Source organism: Chenopodium quinoa, unplaced genomic scaffold, assembly GCF_001683475.1.
Source record: "Chenopodium quinoa cultivar QQ74 unplaced genomic scaffold, ASM168347v1, whole genome shotgun sequence".
In the NCBI taxonomy this organism is placed as follows: Eukaryota; Viridiplantae; Streptophyta; class Magnoliopsida; order Caryophyllales; family Amaranthaceae; genus Chenopodium; species Chenopodium quinoa.
In genome coordinates, this window is record NW_018744062.1 from 1,143,657 (window position 1) to 1,168,001 (window position 24,345).

At 33.7% G+C, this 24,345-nt stretch overlaps 1 protein-coding gene and 1 long non-coding RNA gene across 5 annotated transcripts; one reads left to right on the forward strand and one right to left on the reverse strand.

Moving 5' to 3' along the window:
- Nucleotides 1-719: 719 nt before the first annotated feature.
- On the reverse strand, nucleotides 720-11,248 carry LOC110690694. 4 transcript variants are annotated; one of them, XR_002505144.1, is made up of 8 exons: nucleotides 10,890-11,248; nucleotides 9,757-9,935; nucleotides 9,611-9,660; nucleotides 7,998-8,123; nucleotides 5,564-5,646; nucleotides 3,186-4,398; nucleotides 1,125-1,259; nucleotides 720-1,079 (listed from the first exon to the last, which is right to left on the reverse strand). It is a non-coding gene; the product is annotated as an uncharacterized LOC110690694 (long non-coding RNA). The 4 variants fall into 4 exon arrangements; XR_002505142.1 differs by having other exon boundaries at nucleotides 720-1,259; nucleotides 7,998-8,106; XR_002505141.1 differs by having other exon boundaries at nucleotides 720-1,259.
- Nucleotides 11,249-15,336: 4,088 nt separating this feature from the next.
- Nucleotides 15,337-20,129, forward strand: LOC110690695 (putative receptor-like protein kinase At4g00960). Its single transcript, XM_021867565.1, has 8 exons — nucleotides 15,337-15,889; nucleotides 16,024-16,083; nucleotides 17,159-17,284; nucleotides 17,372-17,505; nucleotides 18,070-18,280; nucleotides 18,394-18,631; nucleotides 18,787-18,937; nucleotides 19,339-20,129. Exons 1-8 carry the CDS (start codon nucleotides 15,490-15,492, stop codon nucleotides 19,663-19,665), a joined length of 1,647 nt encoding a protein of 548 aa, XP_021723257.1. The 5' UTR covers nucleotides 15,337-15,489; the 3' UTR covers nucleotides 19,666-20,129.
- The last annotated feature ends 4,216 nt before the right edge of the window (nucleotides 20,130-24,345 follow it).

The following is a 24,345-nucleotide window of genomic DNA, read 5'->3' on the forward strand; positions in this document are numbered from 1 at the left end:
CTCATATTAATGATCTGTATAATTAATCAATTACAATTTCAACCCATTATGAATAATGTTATACTTCATACGGGGCCAATTGACCAGATTAGTAAATAAAAAAGACATCTAGCGACAATTTGGTAAAAAAAGTTAACAATATGCGACAATTTGGTAAAAATAATAAACTCCGACGACATTTAGACCAAAAAATCTTTTTTTCCGACAAACTCTTTTAATTTGTTTTGTGTTCTTAAATTTATTTTTTCCATTTAAAATTTTGAATTTACATGTCATCCTTTTTATTTCCAACCCCTTTTTTAAAAAAATTTCGTTAATAAGGGGTACGAAACTTAAGTGAAAATTGATACTTACGGTTTTTTTTCTTCAAATTGTAATTTCCGTAAAAAAGAGTTGGTAAATAACAAGAAAAACAAACTATATTAAGCATTCGCGAGTAATTTATCGAAATTTTTTGTATTTTTTGGGTTAATTGTCGCCTGAGATTATTTTATTTACCAAATTGTCGCTTAAGGTTAGTTTTTTTACCAATTTGTCGCCGGAAAAAGTTTTTTTTTACCAAATTGTCGCTAAGGGTATTTTTTATTTACCAATTTGGTCAATTAGCCCATCATACGGAGTATCTTCTTTCCATATCACAGAGCTAATTGAAATTTTATTATAGTTTATATCCATACTTTCATAGTTTCATATTATACATAATAATTATTACATAATAATGCTTAGTGTGCACTATTAAAATAAAATTAATAAAAATAGTAACGTTTGCAAGCCTAGCAAGTAGCAACCACCACCTTACAAACAGTTTCACATACATAACTCATAAAACAAAGTACATACTTATATGTTACAATATACTTGGTATATCTACTTAAAAAAAAAAATGCAAAGAACGGGAGTTTATAGAAAAGGAACGAATGATTATTATTGATGTTGAACTATGACTTTAACAACCGGGAGTTCAAAGAAAAGGAACGGACAATTATTGAGTCGAAGATTGATGTTAAAATTTATACTTTAACAACCACCACCGCCACATCCTCCACCACCACATCCTCCACCACCGCCACATCCTCCACCTCCATCCCCGCCACATCCTCCACCTCCAATGCCTCCTCCACCACCACTGGTATAGGTGCCACCACTATAGCGGCACCAACATACCTTGGGTGCTTTCAATTAACTCAAAACTACCGCTCCCATACGGAATATGATCACCATTTAGAGAACTCAAAAGCCTCATCTCTTCACTCTAAGAGCTGCCAAATTTACAAGAGTAATAAACTTAATTTAGAATAATGTCACAATGGGTGTTTGGTTACGCAGAGTACCTATAAAAAATGATTTGTGAATTTAAGAGGATATATAATAGAGGAATGTCAAAAAAAAAAATAATAGAGGAATGTCACAATGATACGTAAAATTTGTGTCACTGTCACTACTACAAACTCGGAATTTTCCTTCATATTTGTTTCTAACTTTCTACTTTCTAGACAATAAAGAAAAGTCTCCTTAAGAGGAAGGCGTAGATAGATGTTGAAGCTAACCGATTATTTTGGACTGCATTTTTCTTCTAAATACATTATATTCCTATACGTCCTATCGTAATCTCTGTAGAACTTTGAACATAATATTCAAAGAATTTGCATCAAAACCACTAACAACAAGATGCAAAATATCTCAAGAATTTAAGACTCGGAAAACATTATAAAAGCAGAGCACCCAATGCAATTTTGACACATCAAGCATAAGACGCTGGTGAGCAAACACACAGACAATTCTCGTACATTATATCAGGTAGATGATCATTACAGGCGACTTCAATTATATTGTACTTAAAAACTGTATAGATATCATTCTCCTATATGTACATGCAGAGCATTCTACATGCATTACATACAACAGTTACTGAAACACATATCACAGTTCAAACACATTGCGGAAGTGAATTTCAAATAATTCCAGTCCATACTTCCTACGTTCCTATGTTAAATTGCCAATAGTTTGGAAATACGACCTTCACTCGGTCAACCGCATCTATTTCATGGCAGTTAGTACAAAGAAAGAAGTAGATGGAAGCTAAAGTTATTTTAAACGATACAGGCAAATATAACTAAAAAGCTACTCATATATAATCAAGTAGGTAAACTTCATGGCATTAAGTTCATCTTATACAATGAAAGACATGCCAAATCAATCAATATGCTTACACCTCATTCACGAACTAGCGGCTTCAGATATCATCAGAAATCCATGGGAATTTGTTTAAAATCCACAATATAAGCAGTGTTCAAAACAGGATGATAAATATCCAACTACCAAAGATAAACAGATTTCTAGCTAGAAAATGTCTGTCACACCTTACCAATTAGAATAGCAAGCTTTTTATCATATTTCAATTTTTGTTGAGAACTAATAAAATGTTAGAAACAATCCATATTTAAACAATTAAAATTTTACTTCTAGTCTTGTTATTAACGGTTTAAAACTTTAACCTTGTGTTTTAATGGAAAGAATTCTAAGAAACGGAGGATTTATAAACTTAACACATTATTATATAATATAGGTTGTCGCTATTATGCTACTATGTCCATTATTTAAAACTTACAAGACATACTCATACTAATAATTTGTAGAATTCAACATTTACTATGTCAAACAAAGAATAACTGTTGGAGTTTTCCTCACTAGTAATGCAAATCGGAGTTTCATCAAGTGAGTGTGCAAAGAGTTAGAGAGGGAATGATGGAGAATGCAAGTCTAGGGGATTGATCAAGGCCGAGCTAGCAAGAGAGCTAGAGCTCGGATGCTGGGAATGCCTACGGCATGGTCGAGCTAGAGCTCGTTGCCATCAGTAGTGTCCAGCAGATCCGAGCTATAGCTCTCCTATGCGTGAGCTACTAGCTCGCTTCTTCTTTGGCTAGCTGGAGACCCGAGCTATAGCTCTCCTACGGGAGAGCTACTAGCTCGCCCCCTGTTTTCACTTGCGGCAGTTCGAGTGAGAGCTCCCTGCGAATGAGCTATAGCTCTCTACTCGCAAGCCCAACCGAGTATATGGGCCTTGCGTGAGGCTCAAGCTGCTTGTCTCTTTTCCTTATTACTCCTATAAATACAACTCATTGACCTTTATTAAAAACCAAGTTAATTTCATTATTGAAATAACCAAAACACAAAACAAAACCTACCCTTTAAGATCTGAACAGTTCTTGAGTAATTCCACTTTTCGGGTTCGGGTGCACGAATTACGGGAAGAGTTGCGTTAAACTTGGGGGGCGTGCGTCATCAGGAAACCTGTACCGGTGGTGGCGTATTTCGCTTCTAAGGCAGTGGATTATTGTTCCACGGCGCAACTGTGAGTTGAGATCTTCAATCAAGTATTTTTCCCTTTCATCTTCTCTATTTTGTTATGGGAATCAACAGGTATTTTACCAACAACAACGATCAAACAAATATCATCTTTCCGTGTCACAAAGCTAAAAAATTACATATGTTATAGTTTACAAACTGTCAAATTATACACAATAATTTTTTCACTTACTCTCAAATTATACACAATAGTTTTTTCAAACAGTAAGGTTTGGGCACCTGTAATAATCCCCTTTATCCCATGGCTGATGGCTTAATATTTTTTTGATGCGGTATTCACAATCTTTTAAGGAATGTTTCAAGTATACACAAGAACTATGACATGTTACAATGAATCTTGTAGTAGTTTAAAGAAAGGGAAACTCAAAGTAAAGGAACCCTTCATTAGAAATTGATCATGTCTTTAAGGCGCGCTACTGAGTCATAGATTGATGTTTTATTATAATTAACAACCTCCCCCTCCACCACCACCTCCGCCACCACCACCACCTCCGCCGCCACATCCTCCACCTCCACCGCCGCTAAATCCTCCACCACTGCTATCGAAAAAAACACCACCACCAAATCCTCCACCACTACTCGTAAAAAATCCACCACCACCGTAACTGCTACGAGTTTTTCCAGGCTCACCATCATCAGCACACGCAAATACAATCATAGACATAATTGATATGGACATAACCATCAAACAGAGCAGCACCAACATACCTTGGGTGCTTTCAAGTAACTCAAAACCACCACCCCCATACGGAATATGCTCACCATTAAAAGAACTTAAAAGTCTCATCACTTTAACCTGTTAGCAAGGGCTTCAAAATCTATAAATGTGATATAATGAATGTCACAAAGGTATTATGGAAACTCGGGGAACCTATAAATAAGGTTGGGATAGAAAATTTAAGGGGATAGCAGGGTAAAATATCTGGGATAATGGTGAATTTGTGTATCACAATTATAAACTTGGAATATCTCCTCTTCACCTTTTTTTTTCCTTCTTACTTTTGTTTTGTCCCTCAGGAAGTTCAGGGTTCCCTGGGAAATGAAAAGATACAGGGTAAGGGTATTTATAGGATAAGTAAACATCTCAATGAAGTCATCATGTTATATTTATATTTTCTGAAGGACACATACTACTCATAAAGTCAGCTTATGAACCAGTCTCACAACTAGTTTTTAGTGTTAGACTTCATACCTAGACTGAGTACATATTGCTTGATAACTTTACAAAGGAAGTTACTCCTAACAGAAGAAATAACCGTAATCACTAATTTGTAAGAAAAATTTATTATATTCTCTACTGATCATTTACTCCAAGCCTAAATGACACTATTATTGAGACGGACCAAAAAAGTCTCCTTAGCCTCTATCTTAGTGGGTTTTGAAGTTAAACCATACCGATTGTCCTACGCTATTGGACAGTATCGTGCTTCAAAATTCATTTTGTTCCTAAATTTTCTATCGTAATCACTAATCAGTAAATAGCTTACAACATGAAAATTGCATAAACCGTGCCACTAACAAATATGACAGAAAATCCATTAATTTAAAAATCAGACTGGTCAGACATCAAACAATATCGACAAATCACAAGTTTATCAGATCATTTTCAAGGTTGACAACTAATCTGCATTCGGCTGCTGTGTTGTGCATATGTGGTCACAAGCATACGTTCTCAAGCACATAAACACATGAACACACAGAACTTTAGCAATTTGAAAATTTTATTCTTTTTTGCAGCTCTTCCATCCTAAGATGTCATCAGGTAGGTCATCACAGGTTTTTACATAGTACAGAATTTTTTGTAACAAAAGATTTAAAATGCATTATTCTGCAATTAAATCCATTCTTCTTTGTGTACTTGCATCATTCTACATGCAGTACTTATCAAAACACTTAACACAGTTTAAACACACTGCAAAAGTGGATTTTTATACTTCCAGTCCGTACTTCCTATGTGTTAATTATGGGTTTGGGCCGCACCTATCATCAAGTTAGAGAGAGAGAGAGTCCACTTCACATGTCTAAGGAGATTCCTTCTTAAAGCCATATGCAATAAGAGGAGTAGCCCCTTAGCTTTATATAGTCTTAAATGTGTTTTTAACTCTCTTCATTTATAAATGTCGCATACTTACATGTGTTGTTTGGAAAGGCTTTACTTCAACAATATGTCAATTATAATTTGGTCAGTAACACATACCTGCAAATAGACAAGCATACTATGCCTCCTCATCAAAACCATCATCCAAAGACCCGCTTTCCTTTTCATACGCATGCATGTTTCTGTGTAGAATGTGAAAGAAAAGATAGGTTTAATAAGCTAGGCTAATAAAATGTTGGGGGAAGGAGGTGCTACAGTCAGAAAATGATTGAACTCCAGTCAGTTGAGAATCTGTTCCATAACTTTCACAAAACCCAGTGCAAGGAAGTTAAACTAGCACAAAATCATTGTATGAGGAAGCTAAAGTTTGAGCTTTAATACAGATAACATATATACATAAAATGATATTCTAAGCCAAATTTAACAGTAATTAAGTCAATCAAGTTCATCTAAAATAAATTTTAGTCATGCAAATATATACGAAGTAAATGCTAACCTATCATCCAGAAACACAGCTTAAGAAATCGTTAGATATCTGAAGTTTTCTTTCCCCAGCTCTGATATTGATATCAACAAAGTTCTTAAAAGGAGAAATACTTAAAATTCCATTCAAAACAAACTAGTTCATTGCATCAGATTGATTTTCAATCTCTGTCATAATCTGAAACTCCTGGAAATCACTATAATAGAAGTCGTCACCCTAAGGTCTATAAGATTTAGGCCACAGCACCAGAAAATTACAAGATATAAAGAAAACTAACTACAAGCAAAAACACAAGTTTATAAAGGGAAGATGTTATCACACATTCAAGAGAAATGAGAGATTTTTGTTTCAAAAAAAAAAAAGGTTCAAAGTCAGTTAACATCATCAAAAAAATTCTATGAGCTTCTGAATGTCGAGGACTAAGATATTTAGATTTGGTCAATTTATACTTCTTGTAAGATGCAGCAGCAATCATGCAGTCCTTGAAGCACAAACAAACAATACATGAAAAGGCTCAGATACTCAGGTTTGTCATAAGGTAGGCACACAGATCATCCAACTTAACATGTAGTGTAAAATAATCTGATGAAGTCCCACAAGGCCAAAACTGGTTATGCATCTTTCACAGGTTGCCAATATGAAAATCTGGAATAAACATCATGCTGCTTGTATGGAAATAAAGATGAAACAACAGAACATTTGTTTTTCGAATTAAGTTCCTGCTGATTTCTGGCAGAAGATCCTGTCTTTGTTCGTATTAGCAGACCAGCAGGCTGCAGTTATCTCGAAAGAACTGGAGTTTGGTATCAAAGTTGTGAAGTGAATTGGCAAGAAGCATCAGCTGTATAAATTATTCAGCCTTAATCAATATTATATGGCTTTATAGAAAGTTTATTACACTGAAAAAGCCAGAAATGAGAAAACGGGGAAGAGATTTTGGGGGTAATTGATTGGAGATTATACTTCGATGCTATTAAATCATCAAAAGGGGTTTGTCCCCAAACTTTTGAGTGGCTAGACAGTCTTAATAACAGACTAAAACAAAATCAAATTCTCCTCTATTTATGGCTAACACCTTCCCTCTAACTGATTTTCCTCTTCATGTTCATTCTACCTCTAGCTGAATTATAATGACAAAATTTTTGAGTGGCTAGACACTCCAAAAACCGACAAAAACAAAATCAACTTCTCGACAATCTCCATAATTCCTCTCCCTAATCTCCTCTGTTAATAGACTAACAACTTCCCACTTCCCTCTAACAGATATTCCCCTTCTTGTTCATTTTACCTAATGACAAAAACTACTGTGCCCGTCCATATACCCAGCAGAATACTAAATACTCGAAATAATAACCAGAAAAGCAGAGCTTCAGACCTAAACTTCACATAAATTAACTTCAAAGTCTCTTGTAGACGTTCAGACTTCAGAAATTCTCAGATATCAGAGGGCAAATTCTAATAGAAATGAAGGTTTGGTTATGTATCCCTTTGATTAAAATTTCATTGTAGCATCTCATGGTGATTAATAACTCTCTTCAAAAAAATAAAAAAAAGTTCAATCTTATGATCTTATCAACTTGCTCTTGTTTTCCTCAAAAAAAAAAAAAAAAAGGTAAAACACTAAACTAAACTAAAACTTTTTGCCCTTGCATGAACTTTTTCCTCCTCTCGCTTTAATAGACATATACCACCAAAATTTCTCAAGGACAGACAAACTAGTTGTGGCATAAATCTTCGATGATCATTTTACTCTAAAAGACATTATTATCATGGATAATTAAGTTACGACTCCTTTCTAGAATCTAGTGTAAAGAAGATACAAGCTTGGAAACATGATACTCATCGCAAATGAAGGCGCAGGGAAGAGTAGATTACAAAAGGGAAGGACTCCTATCACTGTCAAATCATCACTCATTTAATAAATGAATAAGGAAAATATAAGAGGTATAAAATTAAGCCAGATTGTAGGATGGAAAAGGCTAAAAAATAAAGTTTGAAAAACACATCTATTCTATGGAAACTTGGAAACTAGCATTGATAATTACATACGCTGACATAATACATTGCAAGTACTCATGAGCTCCAGCTCGCTTGCAGCTTGTCAGTCAATCATCAGCCACTAGCAGAAATATACTCTCTATTGTAAGTTGAATTCCCACTGCAATTAATGTATGCCTACAGATATTAAGAACTCAGGTTTTTATTAAGTACTCGAGTAAAACATAAACAGGGAAAATTACATACGAGTAGTTTCTAATTTCTATACAAGAAAAACGATACATGTTTTATTTTTCGCTAGATTCCAAAATAAATTTCTGAACCATTCACAGGGATATATACGCACACCAGCACGAGCACTCACATGACACATATATACGTATATACTATGAGGGTGTACTGATATTTTACAACTTGTTAACCTCCACACCCTCCGCCACCTCCACCCCCACACCCTGCACCTCCTTCATCACCACCCCCACACCCTGCACCTCCAGTGCGATGTTTTTTAGGTTCACCATCATCGGCACATGCAAGTACGAGCATGGATATGGCTGAAATTGGCATGATAATGCAAGTACGAGCATGGATATGGCTGAAATTGACATGATAATCACTCATAGGAGCATCAGCATAACCCCAAGACTTCCACGTAACTCGAAACCATCACCCCCATATGGAATTTGCTGAACGGAACTCATTAACCTCATCACTACACCCTCCCTTGTCTTCAGTTTTTTTTTTTTTTTTTTTTTTTTTTTTGGGAGGGAAGTTCTTTATTGTGTTTCTCCTCAAGAATTTCAAGGTCTCTAGGAAACAGATAAGGCACATGGTACATGTATTTGTAGGATAAGTACAGGTCATCATGTTGTAATTAGATGATGCAAATTTGTAAAGTAAATGCATACTTCTTACTTAGCATTTTGTGCATCAATTCTTCGGTTGACAAGTCTTGCAACAGATATTTTAGTTTTGAACTTAGACTGAAAAAAGTTGCTTTCTTGACTTTTCAAGGCTAGTAACTTCACAAAAACTTCACATCAGCTATCTTATTTGCTACTACATCTATTACATAATGTAAGGCAAACATGGTTGTGCAATTTCTTTGACCACTAATATCTCTTCAAATAGGTTGAGACAGTATTCCAAGTCAGTGATCTCTAGCAACATATTTCTTAAATCAATTGCTTCCTAAAATATCTCTTACGTTCTTAGAGTTGACTAGGAGCATAGAATATTATCTTTTCTGAAAATACATAAAGCATTGAACATGTTCCCACACATGAAAACAAACACATAGAAACATATGACAGGTTTTTCTATCCACCTACAACAAGAGGCAGACTCAAAATCCAACCTACTTTGTTTAGTTACAAAGTTCTAAGTTCAGTATTTAAAGTAATCTTTAGATGCAGAAACCATATAATTCAATTACAAAGTACTTACAAAGCACATGCACTCGCGCACACACACATTTAGAAGTATAGTATCCCTTCTTTGGAATATATAATGACAAACGAATGCCCAAGTCTTTTCTTAATCAGAAAAGTTATGCGTAAAATGTTAAGAGAGCCAAAAATGAACAGTACAACCTAATAATAATAGAGTAATGAATGAAGATAGGTACAATAGTTCAAGAGATGAATTGCACTAAGATAAAATACCTGTTCCACATAGTCTTGCAGCCATTACAATGTATATTTAACTCCAAAATCTGCACAAAAGAATATGGAAGTTAAAGTTTAAGAAATACAGACAACAAATACAAAGTTCTTGAGCACAATGAAAGCATGCCAATCTATGAGCTTACCGCCATCCAGAGCTTCAAACATATCCTTAGATATCCAGTTCATTCCACAGCTCTGATCTTTATTAATATTCATGGGAGGTAGTCAGAACTCCAAAATATCAGCAGAAATTAATTTGGAGTAATACTTCCAACGCCATTCAAAGCAGAAACCTTCATCACGCTGCATTGATCATCAATTCCTGTCAAAAACACCATAGAACTCGGACATGACTATCTAGAAGCCAGTTACCCCAACTTCATTCAAAATCTAGGCAAAATTAAGCACATGCCTACAAACACTACACATTAGTTTAATATGAGTCAGAAAGTTAACACACAGACATAATAAGGATGAAAGCTCACATTTTTTCCGAATATATTTGGTTTAATAGTCTAAACAATCTGACATGATCAAAATAATGTCCATAAACTTGAAAGTGTCAATGTAGTCCTTGCAACAGGAACAAAAAAAATGCCTAAAAAACCACATTCTTGATCCAATATCAGAAACACAGCAAAGACGGGTACAATATATGGTGATCAAGTACCATACTCAAGTTATTCAAAAGGCTGATGAAAGCTATAACTCTAATGCCTAATTTCCCTCAAATTAACTCATTTTTCTTCTATATCATAGTATCAACGCACCCCCTTACAAAAACAATCACCTAAAACAAGAGAATACATAAATTTGAACAAACCTTTCTTGCTCGTTAACCGAGAAAGGATCTAGTTTGCTAGCTAAATAACAATTGTCTAAACTCTAAACATTACCATGGGATATTCGACAACTGCAATTTTTCCAACAATTCAACACGAGGTATCAAATACTTGAACAAAAATACCAAAAATTAAACAAAGCTCAATCATGACAACTCATTGCTCAAGATTACAAAATTCAATGATAGCATCAAAAATCCAAAATTTCCAGAGAAAACGTGATCAATAGAAAAACTAGAAGAAACCCCAGATCTTAAATTCAATAACCTGTCAAATTTCAGTACATCAATCAATTTATAGTCTATGCATAAGGAATTATCAATCAAATCCATCGTTGAATAAATCATTGAATCAATCAAATTAGGGTTTGAGCAAAAATCTAGGGTAAGATAAGATTGTTAGGAGATTTTAATTGACAAATTGAAATCGCGAACCTTTATAATCTTTGAGATATGAATATGCCTGATGAAAGTGAGCTTGGTGGGAGTGGAGAGAGATTGTTGCCTTAATTTTTTGGGGGGAAAAAACAAGCAACAATCTCTCTCCACTTCCAACACGCTCTCTCAAGCAATAATCTTGCTAATAATCAACGATCAAACAAGAGTTTCACGCATGATGATGAAATTTTTCAGATTTGCAGATTTGAGATGAAATTGAATTTTGAGGAATTTTCTGAAAAACAAAATAAAATAAATTCCTTTCGAATCTGTGAGTTGAGGGTTGGTTAATGAATGAATGGAACGATTGACGGATGAGAAGATGAAAGAGTCAGACTCCAAAGTAAGTTGGGCTTCCCAAGTGTAGGACTGTAGCAGTGAATGATCCATTCACTTACGGAGTAAAACAACCTACATTTATGGCCTTATGGGTGTTTTGCTAGGCCTATTTTGATTTACTGAACTAATTAGAACTGAAGTGAACTAAGGGCTTATTTTGATTGATTGAACTAAACTGACTTATTCGAGCTGAGTTAAACTGGATATTTTATGAGAGAAGAAAATTATGAATTAAAGTGAATTGAACTGAATAATTTTTGAGAGAAGGAAATTAAGAATTAAACTGAACGTATTGGAGCTTACCTGAATTGTAATGAACTGAACTAAACTGAACTGAACTGAACTGAAAATAATCTGAATAGAGCAGGCCCTGAATAGAGTTGAAATGAATTGTTTATGAAAGAAGGAAATTAGGAACTGAATTTATTGGAGCTGAATTAAACTAAATTGAAATTAAGCTGAAGAAAACATGGCCTAAGTACTCCATTAGAATTTATTATATATACCCAGATGTACGGTATACTCGGGTGTAAAGAACAAGCTCTCATACTTCATAATTTCATCTAGGTTTTTTGTAAGGGGAGAATTGGAATCAGATTTGTTTCCGCTACAATATGTTTGGATAATAAGTAAAGTAACAAAATCGCTTTTAGGTAGTAACCCTTTCCACCCCATTGTTTTTGTTGTAAAAAGTTAAATATGTTTCTTACCTCATAAAAAAAAAAAAGCACTACTCTACCCTCTTCACTCTCCTATTTGATGATTCTAAATACCCAACTCCATTAACCGATTAAAAAAATGGTGTAAAGGGGTCAAAATAAAAGATAATAAAACATGTCACGAATATAAAGTAATTTTACTTTTAATTAGCACCATTTATAGTTATACACCGTTACAATTCATTATTTTCTTATACTTGTATGTAAGTTGTTTTATAATTTGATTTTGGCTATGCATAAGTGTTTAAAGGTGATAAAAATATAATCAGGTTGGTGGATTGGGCTTTGGAATAAAATCTTTAACCGAAACTCAAAAATAATGTCAAACTTATCAAACCAATTGGTATTACATGCACCATGGTTAGGTGCACCAGGCCCAATTCTCCGCCCAGCCCAGCAAATTCGCGCCCAACAGTCTAAAGGCCCAGTCATTTTTTTTTTTTTGGTTTTCACCATTAAATTTTGATATTCTCTTTTTTCTACATCTAAATTCTTTGAAAACCTAAATTTAAACTTTCAACAACCCTTTTCAATTTTTCTCTCCTTTTTTTTTTTTTGGAGCTTTTTGACCAATTTCGGTGGATTGTGCAATAAAATTAGCAAATCAGATACTAATCGTTCCATATCCCTTACCTTCATTTTTGTGTTCATACATTTAATGTTTGATGTTCATATACGTTGTCTTTTTAGTTCATATATATGTGTTGTATGAAGTAATAATTTGTGTATAAATTTTATCAAGTATTTTGGTATGAATTAAAAATTTATTTGGATATTATGTATTTCCTTTTTTTTTGTTTAATATTTAATTATAGACCTACTACTGAACACCTTCAAGAAATTTCTGAACATCCCCTAGAAACTTTTGATAAGATACCAAAAGCAACACAAAAGCCCCCATAAACTTCTGATAAGCCCCTAGAATTTTATGATAAACTACCGGAAACACTGAACCAACCTCAAAAACGTCTGAACCCCCTACAAAAACTTTTGAACCACAATTACAAACCATTGAACACCCTTCAAATACATTATAACCACCTTAAAAAACCTCTGAACCCCAACCACAAACAACTGAACACTCTACCAAAACCTTTGAATTGAACCCCATACAAAACTTTTGAACCCCAAACACAAACAACTGAACACCATACCAAAACCTCTGAACCCCCTACAAAAACTTTTGAACCCCAACCACAAACTACTAAACACCCTACAAACACCACTGAACCCCAACCACGAACCACTGAACACCCTACAAAAACCTTTGAACCCCCTACAAAAACTTCTGAACCCCAACCACAAACCACTGAACACCCAACAAAAAATTCTGAACCCCAACCACAAACCATTGAACACCGTACAGAAACCTCTGAACACCTACAAAAACTTTTGGACCCCAACCACAAACCACTAAACACCTTACAAAAACCTTTGAACCACCTATAAAAACTTCTGAACCCCAACCATAAACCATAAACCATTGAACACCCTTCAAAAACTCCTGCACCTAAAGACACTGCTCAAAATGCTGCTCAACCTTCAGACTATCCTTATAAATAACTTCATACGTTATACCTGCAATAAACAAACACAGTTCATAATACCATTACTGAAGTTCAGAAATAAAACAACAAAGTTCAAATACAGGAAAATGTTCATAATTACGTTTACAATTATTTTTTAAGAAGCATATATATATATATATATATATATATATATATATATATATATATATATATATATATATATATGCTTAGAGAATTATGTAAATCAGAAAGGCTCATTAAAGTAACCTAAATGTTCATAAAAATAGAAACAGTGTTCATAATATGATACTGCTAATAACAATTTTGATAATAAATAAAATGAAAAGTGCGTCACTCGAATTATATGAACAAAATGTTCAAAAACATGATATAAACAAATTATATTCATATAATACATATTAAAGCATCAATTCAACAATTAAATTATAAATGAAATTGAAAATCATCAACAAAAAAAAAAAACAAAGAAATTAAAATAAAAAATGAAATTCAACACACTTTCAGCAGTTTAATTAACATTAAATCTCAAATTAATCAATAATTAATAAACAACAACTAATTGATCACATAAATTCTGCATTAAGTGATAATATGAAGCTAATGTTCAAAATCATATTAAACGAATTCTAACAGAATTGTTTAATAATTTAATCAACAAGTGATTGAATTCATCACAAATTAATAAATAACAATGAGAAATCAAAATCTCATCGCAAATTTCAGCAGCTTAATTAAAATTAATCAATTGTTTGATCAATTCATCAATTAATCAATTGAATTATATAAAATTAAAACTATTACACCTAAAAATTATCAGTTCAAATCAACACACTCAAAAAAAGTATTGGAATCAACAAAAAAATGAAAAATCAATAACTAACATCAACAACAAAAAAACCTAATTAGCGACAATTATCAAATACAATAAAAAATCTAACCTGTAGTGTCGAGAACCTCAAGTACATAAATTAAATCCATCGCGATGAATAGCAGTGATGAACAAATTCAATAAAAACAGAGGAATCAACAATGGAGAAAAATTGAGGAGAGAGAAATTGTGTATGATGATTAAAAACGAGAAAAGAATTAAAAAAAAAAAAAAGAATAGAATTGAAGAGAAGAGAAGAAATTGAGAAATTAGGAAATAATTGAAAAGGGGAAGGACATACAAAATAGTAGAGGAAGAAAGCTGAGAATTTGAAAGATGAAAACTGCAGCTAGCAAATTAATATGTGGCGTTAATTCATTGGTGGAGCACATAATTTAAGGTGCACCATGGTGCATATTATAATTTGCCTTATCCAACCAAAGCGAGTTTTTGACGAATCAGGCTCAGATTACACTTTTTGGCTTGCTCAAACCAGCGCTTTTTCGAGCTGTGTCGGATTTTAGATTTTGCGTAATTCAAAGTTTCATTTTTCATAAAAAAAAAACAAAAAACTATGACCTTGCCTAATTGGCTAATTACAGCTCGACTCTTGTTGTAAATGTGAGCTACACCAACTCGATCACTAACTTTAAGAGCCAATTTAAAAGTTCAATGAACCCGTTTCAACTCACTAACTAGTGTGCATTTCGGACGTTGCACCGGTTGCTACTTAAATTAGACCTTGTGATTATCAATTATATACATTTGTTTTCATGTTTATAACATAGCTTACGATTGACTTAGATGATTAAGTTCTCTTTCTTAGAAAAGGTTCATTTTTTGTGACTGAGGCGACCCGCTATCAACTTACGACAATCCTAATCGGCCCAATGGAAATAATGGTTTTTTTTTTAAAATTTAAAAAAAATGACCTACACCATAATAATAATTCAGCCTTAGCTTCCTAAGTCAATGATGAGCTTATGGCGATGAAAAAGTCATCAGTTGTCATAGCCACCAACCACCAAGTACTCCACATCTAATAATGAGCTAACCGGCCAACGGGCAACAGTAGAAACACTCTGAAGATCGAGAAATTCACCGATTAAAGCCACCTAATAATGTGGTTCGGAAAGACGACGATCACGGTGTTGGCTGCGGTGTTGTTGACGTCACGTTTATTATTGACACGAGCACAAACTCCTTCAGATCCAGGGACGACAACACCCACAAGCAAATCCTGCATTAAGGCTTTGACTCCTTGTGCTAAATATCTTAACCCATCTCCAAAGTCTGACTGCTGTACTGATACGGTATCAGGTAACTCGGGTAATTCATCGTGCATCTGCGAAGTGTCACCACCGGATGCCAAAAGCTGTTGTAGTACTGATCTCTTAGATAGTTTGTCTTGTATCTGTGAAGCGTCGCAGAACCCGGCCCTCTCTAAGGCTGCTGGCCTCAACAAAACCCAGGTCATTGAGATCTCTAATCTCTGCTGGTCTGGCCTTGACTGCCGCAATGGTATGCCATCATTTATCAGATCAGAGTAAATGTTTTGATAACTTGAATTTTGTAGCGTTTTTTTTTTTTTTTTGGTTAATTAAATGACTTTATTACGAGATCTTTATAAATTAAAACATCATTGTGCGTGATAGATTCTTCAGCTGCGACTCCGTTTGGGGCTCCACAAATCGGTACATCTATATCTTCGCCTGGTAAGAAAACTTTCTACTATCTCCGTTACAGGTTATGTACAACGATTAGAATTTTCTCTCTATGCTTTATGTCAAATCGTTGCACATAATTTGTAACGAAGGTAGTATTTATAAAATGAGCATATATATTCATAACTACTACTCCCTCTGTCTATAATATAATTCCTGTTTTCTTATTTTAGATAGCCAAATAAAATGTTGTTCTTGTTTTTATTTTTATTCTCACCTTTTTAACTTTATTCATTGTATTTTTTATATTACTCTTGAATTTTGCACTATCTTGTACTTTATTCTACTTTCTCTCTCTAATTTTTGTTTACTACCTCCGTTACAGATTATGTGCAACGATTTGACATAAAACAGAGAGGGAAAATGTTTAATCGTTGCACATAATTTGTAACGGAAGTGGTATAATTGTACATTTGTACTTTTCACTTTTTTTTTTAATGTAATTCATTCACTTTTTCCTTCTATTTCTTAAATATAGTGAAATAATACAAATAGAAACTATATTATGAAACGAAGGGAATATTTATAATTATTAGATTACTATTTACTATTTTTCATAAAGTCGTGTTAGACTGTTAATTAACTATGCCTTTGTATTTTCTATGCTTACATTTTTTTGGTGTGCGTGCATAATGAGTATTGCACAGAAGTATAAACATCAATGCATGTGACTATGTGAGTGATATGACATAATCTAGGCATTGGTGGACACTCCGATGAATGTGCTCTTTTTTTTTGTTTTTTTTTTTTACAGGATGAATGTACTAGTTTTTAAACGACAAAGGTAGAGAATAATCTTTTCTTGCCATTCTTGGTTTACCCAAATTTTCTCTTTTTGCTGGTTTAAACTTCAAACTTGCCATTTTATTGTTTTTGTCTCTCGATGTTCATTACATTTAATATCTTTCTTTGCATTATTAAATTACTAGGTATTATGTTATTTTTATTTTTTTATTGCATGAATGGGCTTTAAATCTTTCATGACTTTTAATGTTATTTTTGGGTTTACCATACTCATCGTAATAAGTGACTATTCCACGTTAGTAAAACATTTTTGTGTCTGCAGGAAAGAAGAAAATAATTATCGCAGCCATTGTTTTATCTGTCACGTTAGTGGTGCTAATTGCCATAGGCATTGGCATATTTAGGACAAAACGAAAAAAGAAACGTGGTGTCGCAAATGCTCAAAATGGTAACAGCCAAAGCTGGTGAATTTATTGTGCTTTTCTTTTAAGTCATGAGAACGATTAATTGTACTCCGTATTTGTTATATGTGCAGCAAACAGACAAGATGTAGATCATTTGATAACAGCTGAGTCGTTACAATATGACTTGGACACGCTTGAAGATGCCACTAACAACTTCTCCAACAACAACAAAATAGGGGAAGGAGGGTTTGGTGGTGTATACAAGGTATATTTAAACATGTCCTTACTCTAGAGGTGTTTGTTTGTAGGGATAAGAGATAGGAATAAGGACTGGTGATCCCAAAAATATATAACATTTTATTTCGTTGTTAGTCAATATAATGAGGCATGAGATTATTTAAAGAGATTGGGGGTATGGATCATTTGTTATTGAGATAGGAACATATATTGTAATATGATATTATGAGAATAATATCATATGAGACATTATTGTGAAAAGATATACATGAGATATTGTGAATAGATTTAGGAAGTTAAGATATTTGGGAATATTAGGGTTAGATATTCCTATTGTCTATATATATATATATATATATATATATATATATATATATATATATATATATATATATATATATATATATATATATATATTGTAATGTGGCCAAATATAACAGTTGGGAAAATACAATGAGAAAATACATAGAACTATTTTCCCCAATTTTAACATTTGTGTATCAGGGTATGAGATACGCTAATTCAGGCCACATATAATATGTGCACATTTGTTTTAAGACTAAAATCGTTAATTTGTTTACAATCATCTAAGGGTACCTTACAAAAAGGGCAAGAAGTAGCAGTAAAAAGGCTGTCAAAGAGCTCTGGACAAGGTAACAAAGAATTCGAAAATGAAGTTGTATTTTTAGCAAAGCTTCAACATCGAAATCTGGTCAACCTACTAGGATTTTGCTTGACGAGTGAGGATAAGTTGCTTGTTTACGAATATGTGCCCAACAGAAGCCTTGATTATTTTCTTTTTGGTACGGTACAGTATTACATAATGTAATTGTAGATTAAATTACTCGTATGATATAATGCTATATATGATTATATTCATTGAGTATATGAGGTTAAATTCATGTCTGTTGAACAGATCCTGCTAAACAAGACCAATTAAATTGGACAATGCGCTACAATATCATCAAAGGCATTGCTAGAGGACTGCAATATCTTCATGAAGACTCTCGTCTAAAAATTGTTCACCGTGATCTTAAAGCAGCAAATATTTTGCTTGATGCAGAAATGAATCCTAAAATTGCTGATTTTGGCATTGCTAAGAATTTTGATGTCCTATTAACTCAGAAGACTACAAACAGAATCGTTGGAACTTAGTAAGTCGACGTCAACTAGACAACTTCTATCTTCTCTTTCAAAATGATAAGTCTGATTTATTAGTAAAAACTCAGTTTTTATAGAAAGAAATTATAGTGTCCATCTAGTAAAAGAAAATATGGTCTAATTATGCGTTACTTTTTGTCAATTTCAGTGGTTATATGGCTCCGGAGTATGCAATGCATGGACAGTTCTCGGTAAAATCAGATGTATACAGTTTCGGTATACTAGTATTGGAGATGGTAAACGGACAAAGAATTAGCCGCTTCTATCAATCAGAATCTGGCGAAAGCCTTCTCAGCTTTGTAAGTGTTTGTTTACTTGTGTAATATATATAACATCGTTTCCATGTTGAATTAACTTGTAACTATAAAGTCTTGCAGTCTGTCTTGTAACTTCAAAAGAATAGAGCAACTCTTATAACACTGACCGAGTAACCCATATGAATATATAATAATGATCGAGTAATCTCTATAACACTGACCGAGTAACCCACTATTACACTAACAAAATAATCCCTATAATAGCTGGTCATGTGTCAGCCACATATAAGACTTTAATAACATGTGAATAAAAACTAAAGTCTGATGAACACAATATATAATCATCTCAAGTAATTAAAATTGGAAATCCTTGTTGATTTGGGCACCACAAAATAGAAGTAAATATTCAAAGGAATGACTTCTTACATATTTTTTTTGGGCAGGCTTGGAAAAGTTACAGTGAGAGAAGAGCATTAGACTTTATGGATCCAACATTAAGAAGTTCATATATAATCGATGAAGTCGCAAAATGCCTTCATCTTGGATTATTTTGTGTTCAAGATGACATTCGAAAAAGACCTACAATGTCAACCGTAATTCACATGCTCCACTCTGAATCTGAAGCATCTACCTCTTTGGTCCCTCAACGCCCTTCCTCGATATACTTAATAGATACGGACCAAGTAACATCTACTACTACGAAAAGCGATACCGGCTCAAGTTCAACACCATATTCTCATACAGATCAGAAAGAAAATACTGTTGGTTGAGTTTGATTAACAAATTTTTTTTTTTTGGTGTTGAAAGAGCCATAAAAAGAGAGTGATGCACTACAATTCGTTCGATACAAAGTTTTAGATTTAGATGGTTGACTTGAATTTGGTAATGCATTCACCAAAGAAATGGATTGAGAAACACAAGATGAGATAAATGCCTTGCATGCATTGCATCACATTTGATTTGGTGCAACTATATATTGGAAGGTCGACTTGCACTGGAAAATATATGGTTGTTCTGTTAAAGAACGAAGAAAATAATTCACAAATAAACAAGATACAAAGCAATAATGCTAGCTTAATTTTTAAGGAGTTTCTCCAGAAGACATTAACTTTGAATGAAGAAATATATTTCGTTCAATAAGTTGTGAAAATGACTTTTGTATAAAAGAGTTGTACTGTTCTCAACATTACATCATGCATGGATTTTAAAGTAGCATCATTTGAAAACTTATATACTTCCTCCGCTCTTTTATTATTTCTCTATGCATGATGATTTGGAATTGAAGAAAAAATATTTATGTAGCAAGTTGAAGGATTATATGTTAAATTTAAAGGAAATGAGCACTTGGCATGTCATTTAAATACAGAGTAAGAGCCTATATGATCTAAAGCAAGCTCCACAACATTGGTAAAGATAATTTGAATTTGTTAAATTATCTGAAAAAGAGTGTGTTGTATCTTTTAAATGTATCTCTTTGCTGATGTTTTATATCTTGTTGTCTATGTTTAGCTCAAATCAAATACATCACCTCAATACAAAACCTATTTCAACATCAGCTTTGTCACAATGCATGACAAAACCTATTTCAACAACTGTTAGGGTAAATACAAGTTTCTCTTATTGATTAACAAGACTACAAGAGTTGTATCACTAGAGGGTATATTCATAACTTGAACCAATTAATTAGGGTTAATATTGTAATTTGCCTAAAAAATGAAGAGCTAGAACTAAGGCTAGAGCTTTACACCGACTTTAGTGGAGGATGAACAACTTCAATGGAGTAAGCTCCAGAATTTCTTCAATGGTGGAAGATGATAACCCTTCCTTTTGGGGATAACCATATCCTTATTCTCTATTTTTTTTCCTTAGGGTTTTTGTTTAATTTGGCTGCAAAGCCGTCAAAAATACGGTGGCGATAAAATGGTTCGCGATCTACTTCAATGGAAGATGAAAGTATGATCAGTTGGCCTGGTGGAGGAAATCAGCTTCAATGGAGATTCTCAACAAAGATGGAGGAGGGGAAGAAGACTATAGAAAAAAGTAAATATATAGCAAAAAAAAAAAAAATACAATATTGTTAAATATAGAATAGAAAATAAAGAGAGATGAGGGAAGATTGTTACGTTCTATTTCATATTCCATCTAGTACGGGATATATATAATGTACATTACCTAGGGTTCCATCAATGGATAAGACCAAATACCCAACTCTAGAATATTCTAGATTGTACATGGGATAATAGTCATCCATATTTAGATATTATCATAACACTCCCCCTTGGATGACTATATATTGAATAAAACAATAACTAACATTTACTACAAAACCCGTACAAAATAATACACTATAATGCGCATAATATGCTGCCTCGTTAAAAACCTTACCAGGAAAACCCAGTTGGAAAAACCATGGTTAAGGAAAAAAGAGTGCAGCGCGCATTAACTCCCCCTCATGACTACATCACTTGAGATCTTTAAGACGACGCAATCCAATGCCGTAAGCTAACTTTTTGAATGTTGCTGTTGGAAGAGCCTTAGTAAATAAGTCTGCTAAATTCTCACTTGAACGAATCTGCAATACATTTATATCTCCATTCTTCTGAAGATCATGAGTGAAGAAAAATTTGGGTAAGATGTGCTTTGTTCTGTCGCCTTTGATGTATCCTTCCTTAAGTTGAGCAATACAAGCAGCGTTATCCTCATATAAAGTTGTTGGTGCCTCTTTCCCAGATGATAAACCACAAACTTCTTTTATATGTTGAACTACCGACCTTAACCATACACATTCACGACTAGCCTCGTGAATTGCTAAAATCTCAGAATGATTGGAAGAAGTAGCTGCAATGGTTTGTTTCATGGAACGCCAAGAAATGGCAGTACCACCATATGTGAACACATATCCAGTTTGTGACCGACCATTATGAGGATCAGATAAATAACCTGCATCTGCAAAACCAATCAAATTTTCTTTGGACAATTTTGGGAAAAATAAACCCATATCCTTCGTACCTTGAAGGTAACGAAGTAAATGTTTAATCCCATTCCAATGCCTTCGGGTTGGACATGAACTAAACCTTGCTAATAAATTAACTGAAAATGATATATCAGGTCGTGTATGACTTGCAAGGTACATTAGTGCTCCAATTGCACTAAGATACGGTACTTCAGGACCAAGAATTTCTTCATCATTTTCCCGAGGTCGGAATGGATCTTTCTCTACTTCAAGTGATCTTACAACCATAGGGCTGCTCAATGGATGTGATGTATATCCAAAGAAAATCTTTTAAGAACCTTTTCTATGTATGTTGATTGATGCACAAGGATTCCATTCTCTAGGTGCTCTATTTGTAACCCCAAGCAGAATTTTGTCTTTCCTAGATCTTTCATTTCAAACTCTTTCTTTAAATAATTGACAGTCACTAAAATCTCTTCAGGAGTACCAATGATATTTAAATCATCAACATACACTGCAATTATAACAAATCCTGATCCAAATTTCTTTATAAAAATACATGGGCTGATAGGATCATTCTTATAACCTTCTTTCAACAAATACTCACTTAGACGGTTATACCACATACGCCCAGATTGTTTCAATCCATAAAGAGATTTGTTTAATTTAATACAGAAATGTTCTCGAGAACTAGATTTTGCTGCTTCCGGCAGCTTGAATCCTTCCGGGAGCTTCATGTAAATGTCATTATCCAGTGGGCCATATAAATAAGCTGTGACTACATTCATCAAACGTAAGTCAAGTCCTTCTCTTATTGCCAGACTAATCAAAAATCTAAAAGTAGTTGCATCCACCACAGGAGAATATGTCTCCTTATAATCAATACCAGGTCTTTGTGAGAATGCTTGTGCAACTAAGCGTGCCTTATATCTTACAACTTCACAATTTTCATTTCTCTTTCGCACAAAGACCCATTTATATCCCACTGGCTTTACACATTCAGGTGTACGGACTACTGGTCCAAATACTTCTCTTTTTCCAAGAGATTTTAATTCTGCTTCAATTGCTTCTTTCCATTTTGGCCAATCATTTCTTTCTCTACATTCTTCAATGGATTTTGGTTCATCATCAGTAAACTTCTGGTTTACTATAGCATGAGCTTCAATAGCATTGATTTTTGTGTAGTACAAACCACTAGAGAATGTAGGTAGTTTCTCCAAAACATGTTTTGAGCCTTGAGTTATATTTGTGATTTGAAGGAATTCATTATTTTTTTCATTGATTGTCTCAATATGATAACCATTGTTGCGAATATCCTTAAAACTTAATAAATTTCTTTGAGACAATGGGGAGTATAAAGCATCAATTATTTTAATTTCAGTTCCCCAAGGCAACTTTATAGTGGCTCTTCCGGAGCCTTCAATGATATTTGTACTACCCGATATGGTACTCACATTAGTTCTTTTCATCATCAAATGAGAGAAATATTTTTTATTTTTAAGTATTGTATGAGTAGTTGCACTGTCAGCAAGACATAATTCTTCACCATTCATAGCAAATCGAACTTGAGTTATATCCATGTTCTTCATGAAATAAAATACATGTCAAAATATTAAGCAAAAAAATAAAGATGATAAAATACATAAATCAATAAAAACACTCAAATAGTTCTTAAATTTATAAAGCAAAAATCCTTATTACAATGAAAGAAATAAACTTAAATAAATCACTAGAATAAGCAAACATGAGTCTAATACTGACATAAAACAATATAATTTAATTGTTCCCTTCTGGGGCAGTGAAGAAATCGGCAACTTCTAAATGTGTTGTACTGCCAAAATCAAAATTATTCCCTTCCGGGGAAGTAAGGAAATCACCAACATCAAATTGATTGGCATTGCCAAAATCAAAATCACCTTCACCATCTTCAAGAACAAGGTTTGCCTCAACTTTCTTTCCTTTCTTCAATGATTCTTGGTAAAGTTCAATAAGATGCTTTGGAGTTCTACAAACCCGAGACCAATGACCTTTTCCTCCACAACGGTAACATATATTGTTATCACTTTTCTCTTTTTCATCCCTACATTCCCACTTCTGGTGGGATTGTGAGTTTGTGAAATGACCTCCACGACCTCTATCATATCCACGTCCACGACCCCGGCCGCGCCATTGGCCACGACCACGACCTCTACCTCGACCACTACTGCTGGAATGGTCTCTGTTTTTAGTTTCTTTCCCATTATGGGTTGTCACATTTGCTTTAGGGAATGGAGTAAAGCCAGTAGGACGTGATTCATGATTTTTCATTAACAGCTCGTTATTTTGCTCAGCCACAAGAAGACAAGATATTAATTCAGAATATTTTTTAAAACCTTTTTCTCTATATTGTGTCTGCAGGACAATATTATTAGCATGGAAAGTGGAGTATGTCTTTTCAAGCATTTCTGCATCAGTAATATTTTCTCCACATAATTTCAATTAAGAAGTTATTTTAAAC